The sequence below is a fragment of the Gallinula chloropus genome (assembly GCF_964237585.1).
Source record: "Gallinula chloropus genome assembly, chromosome: 2".
Classification (NCBI taxonomy): Eukaryota; Metazoa; Chordata; class Aves; order Gruiformes; family Rallidae; genus Gallinula; species Gallinula chloropus.
In genome coordinates, this window is record NC_140086.1 from 88,009,218 (window position 1) to 88,015,965 (window position 6,748).

Consider the following 6,748-nt stretch of genomic DNA (forward strand, 5'->3'; position numbering starts at 1 on the left):
TTTTGTTAGTCTTTTTTTCAAAATCTTTCCTTATGAACACCAGAATTTGCAGGACTGAAATGTGGTAAAAGGCTCCAATATGCTCACCCAGACCTTTCGATACCAGGACAGCCACAGTGGCTTAGGAGGAGTAGCCCAGGTTTAGACTGGCCTGGGTTCTCCCCTCCCAGCTATGTCTCTGCCTCTTACTAGGTGATTACACATATGGGTCCTTGGCTGCAGTTGGGATGGTGAGGCTTCCTTAGAGCAACTCCTCTGTCATCATCCATGGGTATACAGTTGCATCTCCTAGGAAAGAAGGAGGCAAAATAGATCTAAATTCTAAAAAAAAAAAAAATTAAGAAAACCTAATTTCTAGAAAAAAAGAGAGGAACAATTTGCAATCACATCCTTGCAGGAGGAGTCCTAGGACTTCTCATGATCCATTTCTTCACTCATGGCTACGCAGGCCAGGTTGTCGGGAAGCCCTGCCACCAGGTTGGAGTTAAAACAGTATGTCCAACGTTTACCATTCAAAGCTGTCCTTTGTGTGAAGCCAGCTAGGCAGAAGTGGTTTGGCTGCATATTTAGGTACTCCTAGCCCACTTTGCTTCTCTACTTGGAAGCTCCTTCAAATAAAAGATGCTGCAAGTGCCACTTCTCTGTAGTCGAAAAAAAACAATGGGGAAAAAGAGAGAGGCAAAACACACACACCACAGAACGAAACAACTGCTTGTAAAACGTTTCCTTTTAAAAACTATTGTACAACTCGCTAACTTGGTTTAATTAATGTGCAGTTTAAAACATATAAAATGCCTTACCAGCTAAATGATTTCTTGGTTTTACAAGTCTTCCTCCCCCCCGCCTCGCCCCCCATTAAAAAATGATGCATGTGTGGACTGGTACTGAACACCTCGTACAGAGTTGTATGCCAATTCTCCTTTTAATTCTACACAGAGCAGTTTTGATTTTAATCTACTGTGTTTAGAGAAGAGCTCAGACCAAATACTTTACAGTATAACCAGCTACACAGGAGTCTTTCATCTTGTAACACGATAAAAAAAAGAAAAAAGGAATCACTGTAAGTGGCGGTCCCTTTGATAGATGATTATGGTGATGCATGCAGTCCTCCTCAGTGCTGCCGCTGCCAGACACGGGGCGTAATTTTCTTCGCACACTGCTGAGAGGCCTGATGTCGCACTGACGCACCGCTGCCCTGGTGCACAGCGTTCTGCAGTCATTGGGCAAAGCTGCAGTGAATTGTCTCCCTCGATCCCACCACCACCACCACCACCACCCCAACCCCCAGGGGAGCACACCCCCCGCCCCCATTCCCATCTCAGCCGCAGGAGATCACCGTGAAGCGCTTGGAGATGCAGGACATGTTGTGGAGAACAATGCCCAGGAGAAAGACCAGGACGCAGGCCACCAGGATCACAGTGCAAACCCCCGACCAAGTGGAGCTTTTCACAACGCCTCTCCGGTCCGGCTCCTCCGCTCCCCCCTCGGCAGGGAGGCTGCCCTGCAGCGGCTGCTGCTCCGCTGGGATCGTCACCACTGCCAGGGACTTCTGCTGGCTGCCGGGCAGGAGGCGGCAGCCGATGTCTCCTGGCAGTAGCGCCCTCTCCTTGGAGAGGGGCAAGGGCAGCATGTAGCACCCATTGCTGGGGAGTTTGATGAAGACAGGGGTGTGCTCCGAGGTGTGTGGGATCGCAATGACGGCGATCACCTCGGGGTCATCGGGCAGCTGCGACACAGAGTACCCCGGTGGCAGCTTGGTGATCCCACGGCACCACGGGCACCGCAGGTCCTTCTGGCTGGTCCTCATCTGCTGCAGGCACACGGAGCAGCAGGTGTGCTTGCAGTCCAGCAGCTTGGGCCGTCGGCGGGGGCTGTAGTAGTTGAAGCAAATCTGGCACTCCAGCAAAGAGTCCTGAGACAGGGTCTCCATGGTGGCAGGCGCAGGGAGACACGACAGGCCTCAGGAAGGGTCTCGCGCTGGCACCCCACAGCTGTGGGGCAGCGCCTGCCTTCCCGCTGCTTCTCCTCAGGGCAGTGCCAGGCGGTGGCTACGGAGAGCACCGGAAGACCTCTGATCTGAACCTTTCAGTACCTGAGACAAACAGAAAAATGTGAGGAACAGGTTACTTACAGGAACCAGTGGGCACAAGAGTCCAGCTAGGGGGAATGAAAACTAGCTCTGACCTTGTAATCCAACAAGGAAGGTAAATTTGTGACCCTTCCCACTGGCTTCACCAAAACACCCAAGATAAACCTTCAGCTGTCACCACATCTCACTTTTTTCCCCCTCCAGATATAAAATCCCTACCAGCCCACCCCTCAGTTATATTTATACCCATAACAGGGGAGGCTGTAGTACTTCACAAAGCAGGTCCTTCAGCATCTACATCCTGTCATATTTTCAGCACTTTTCAGCCCTTGCTGCACCTTAACAATTGTTCTCATTTAATCCTTTAAACCCCTGAGGATTTTTAGCTATTTGGCTCAAACGCTAAGTCTGCGTGCAAGGTTGGGGCGGATGGGGTGGAAGGGGGAAGAAAAAATATGTTTAAAGTGATACATTTCCACAGTCTCCTGAAATTATGGCTGTGCATGAATGAGCAACCAAATAACTATACAGAAACACCCCCATTTGCAAACAACAAAAAGGAATGGCATGGTTTTCAGTTAAATTAACTGAAATGACATGAGCAGCTCCTGAATATGACCTTCTGAAACAAACTTTCTCACTGATGAAAAACTTCACCTCAGACAAAAGGCTCTGTTCAGACACAGGACCTCCAAGTGCCACAAAGAACCATCTGTCAATGCACCAAATCAAAGGCAAATGGTCAACAACTTTGTTTTAAACTAAAGGAATTCTTTGCATTTCCCCAATTATAGCTATGTAAAATAAATTTAAAAAAGCAGCTGTGTTTACCTTCACAGCAAGTTTTTTAGCTCTTTTTTATTTTGGTCACTTTGACACATGAGAAATATGAAAGGGTGACATTTTTACAACCTTTTGCATTGCCTTCCTTGCTGTATTTGAAGAAGTAGAGAGAATACAGTAAAGAAAACCCAAAACATTTTCACGAGTACCTTTGATTATTCTCCTATTGCAACGCTATTCCCAGAGTTAATGCCCAAGGACCACAGCTGTCAGAGCACTTTTTTCTTTCCATACTATTTCTTGTTCTCCCCTCCCAATCATAGCAACCAGGTTGCAACACACTAATGGATGTGTGACTCAAGTAAACCACAAATAACGTAGTTCAAGAAGAGATGGCGGGCACAGACGTGGGGTCTGCAATGCAGGACAGGCCTCTGGACCACGCTGTCCCATAGCCTGCCTCTGGCAGGTACCAGTATTTGAATAAGGGAAACAAAACCATCATCATCTCTTCAGATGCTAACAACTGACATCATTGGCAGAAATGGCCCTGCTGCTGGTTTTGTAACACATATGTTGGCTCACAAGGCACTTCCACAAACACAAAGTGACAATCCTGGCTCAGGAGAAGGGAGCGGGGCTGCTGTTAGGAAGGCAGGAGCTGGGGGAAACACACAGGCCAGCCAGGTGTCCGAGCGAGCGGTGTTCTGGGGATGCTTTGCCTGAGTGCGTCACAGAGGCCACCGCTGTGAGGGACCCCCGCCAGCACGAAGCCAGCACCCGCCCATGCAGTGCCCACTCTGCACCAGCCCCATACTACCCGCACTGGGAACCGATACTCGGCGTGCAGAGGGAGCCCAGCGCTGCCACAGAGGGGGCCCTGCATGCAGCGTGCAGGCTGCACAGAGGGAAAATGGAAGAAAATGAGTAGATGTTTATCTTCTCTATTGTCTCCTTCCCATTACTATCTCCACATGCCTATGGTACAGGCCAGCACAAAGGAAAGCTGTCAGAAAGGGTCATTAAAAGATTAGCATGCAGCTGACAGAAAAACATGGAAGAGTGCTATACACAATGCCTGGCAACTCCTGGTTGAAAAACATTAAGAGATGAAGGCCAGATTAGAAATTAGTTCCAAGAACTCAGGAAGGTATCACTGCCACCATCAGATTTAGTTTTCAGCCACAAACACCCCAGCAGTTTTATATTTTGCACAGAAGTATCCATATAAAATCTTCATGGCTACATACTGCCCAAGCCAAACTTGAGCTCAGACATTACAAGACGCAAATCTGACCTGCTATAGCCCAAACAGGTATGGTAACACTGTGGCATTACTGTGATAAAAGGCCCCAGTGCCTGGAAATTCAGAAGGCAAGGCTTATGTTTAAAAACACCTGCTCCTGCAGGTGTAAATCAGTACCTCTGCATAGAAGCTCTGCCCTCCACATTTTGGATGTCAATGAACTGACCCGTGAAGTTCTCTGACCCCATTTAGCTGTCACCTAAAACCATCTCTCTCCACCTACATTGCTAAAGGTAAACCAGCTTCTATTGATATGAATGTGATTAGGATCAAGATCGTTTTTCTGACCTCATACCCTTGCCCAGGAGTCATATACTCATGTACAATCAAGCTCCTCATCCCTGTTCCTGTGACATCCTTACAGTAGAAGATCAGTACTAGAATAGAATGAGATGAGGTATTTGGAACTGAAGAGTAAAACAAAAGTCACCTCCAGGCAAACAGTGCCCCAAAGAAGAAAACCCATCCCAATGAGATGAGCTTGGATGGTTTGAATACTAAGTAACACTGTGAAGCATTACTCCAGGAGGTCAAAATTTTAAACCATTCGTGCAATCTATATGAAGAAAAAGTGGAGCCAAATTAAAAGGTTAAGATGGGGCCTATCACCTACATAACATACATTGTTCAGATACGTGCGGATGTATCTGCAGAAGCTGTAAATACAGTGGCAACACCATTTTGAGCTGGTGCAAGAAAGAACAGTCACTTCCAACTGTGTGCCTTGAAGTTACAGATGTTTCTTTTCTTTCTTTTTTTTTTCTTAAAGAACAACTATAAACGTTATTTCAAGTAACAATGCTGCATTCTTCATATATCTATGCTGAATTATACTTTTTTTACTTTTCCCAAAAGGTCTTAAATAATGACCAGAGGTGCATTTTGATAGATGGGTGGTGAGCAGAGGGGTTAGTGTCATTCCTTCAGAATATATCTAATGACAAGTTAAAGAGTAGCCAAGCCACCTAACCCCTTGGCCTGTGCTGCCACTGCCTTGTTCAAAGGTTGGATACCTAGCTTCATGGTCAAGGGTGCAGTGCAACTTTATTCTCAACGATCCCAAAAGGTCCACAACTCTCCTGCACTCTGCCACAGCCTGTTTTTGGGATAAAAGAAAGTCAAGCCCATCTTCTACAGTCAGAGTCAAACTGCCTAATATCTTTTTGACTCATATCACGGTAGAGAGTTAGGAAGGAAAAAGTCACGGGAACTCTCTCAGTACTCTTCTACCATTTCACTTTAGTCATTATGCCAGGAGTTAACACTGCAGCAAACCTCCTGTACAGGGGACAACTCTGTGCTCAACACACCCCCACACCAGCTGGAGGTACTGAGCTATCACAGGTAAACACCTCACTTAAAGCTTACTCATAGTACTGGACTCTTCCCCATGCCTTGGACACGAAGACCAAAAGGCAGCTGGGCCACATGTGAGGACACAGTTGGCATCAGCATTAGGCAAAACCCACTGTTTTGTCATTATCATTGGCTCTCATCACCCACTGACAGCTAAAGGGGACAAGGGGGCTGTTGAAAGGAAAATGGGGGGGCAGGGGTGGAAGATCAGAAAAGTCTGTCAGAGATAGCTGTAGGTTCCTACAGGACAGCATACGTGTGGATAGGGGCACACATGTGGAATGGAGAGCTGGGAATATGACAGTGACCACACATATAACACAGAGGCAAGCAGTGACGACTGCCTGGCACAAACCTGATGGCAAGTAGAAGCTCTTCAGGGCTGAGGTCTAACTAGTAACACAAATAAAAACTAATTGGATACAAAAATCCACGAGCTCCAAAATGTGTCAGGTGCAGCAGGAGCAAAGGAAACCAGACAGGCTTTGCAGAGCAGTAATGGGAGACCTCCCACCCCACCCAAATCCTTTCCCCTTTGCTGTTGGTCTTCCCAACATCCACAAGGCTGCCTGTGGCTGGTGAGATGAGAGGCTTGCAAGTGGTTACAGAGACACAGGGAGGAACATGCAAAACTGATGACCCCTATAGCAGAAGATCAAGGTACAGCGGGGTAGCTGAGAGCACAGCACAAAGGTCCTCTTTGCAGATTTGGGCTGCCCTCTGCTCAAGCCAAGGGTTTTTAGCATTTGAGACATGATTGCATGACTTGAGTAATAAATATCTGGAGAACAGCAGAGGTATTTCAGCTGTTTGTAAGTCATGTTATCTGTTCTGCCAGTACCTCATCAGTGGGCACAGCAGAGCTCCAAGATATCCTTTTTTTTGGGTGAACAGGAGTGAACAGGAGACCAGGAATACCGAGGCATCAGCTATCTGCTCCCTGAGAAGGAAGGAGGGGGTATCTGTTGCTCTCTTACAATTCATAGCTTCCCAGTGCAATGCAGGAAGGTGCTGCAAGAGGTGAACAAATGAAGGTCGCTGCAGCTAGTATAGCACAGCTACAGACAGCAAGAGGAAGAAGAAAGCACAGGTTTGCTGCAGAGAAAGTTCTACACAAACCCGAACTAGGAAGTGGTCCCCAACTGGCCAGGTCAGAGAAGGCAGCTATTTCTGGGCAAAGACAGACATTGAACACTCATGACAGGAGTTGGACA

The 6,748-nt window shown here is 47.3% G+C and overlaps 1 protein-coding gene across 1 annotated transcript; it reads right to left on the bottom strand.

Moving 5' to 3' along the window:
* Nucleotides 1-1,318: 1,318 nt before the first annotated feature.
* RNF152 (ring finger protein 152) lies at nt 1,319-2,081 on the bottom strand (the record flags this gene model as incomplete). Its single annotated transcript, XM_084259996.1, has 1 exon — nt 1,319-2,081. Exon 1 carries the CDS (start codon nt 1,928-1,930, stop codon nt 1,319-1,321), a length of 612 nt encoding a protein of 203 aa, XP_084116122.1. The 5' UTR covers nt 1,931-2,081.
* Nucleotides 2,082-6,748: the final 4,667 nt, after the last annotated feature.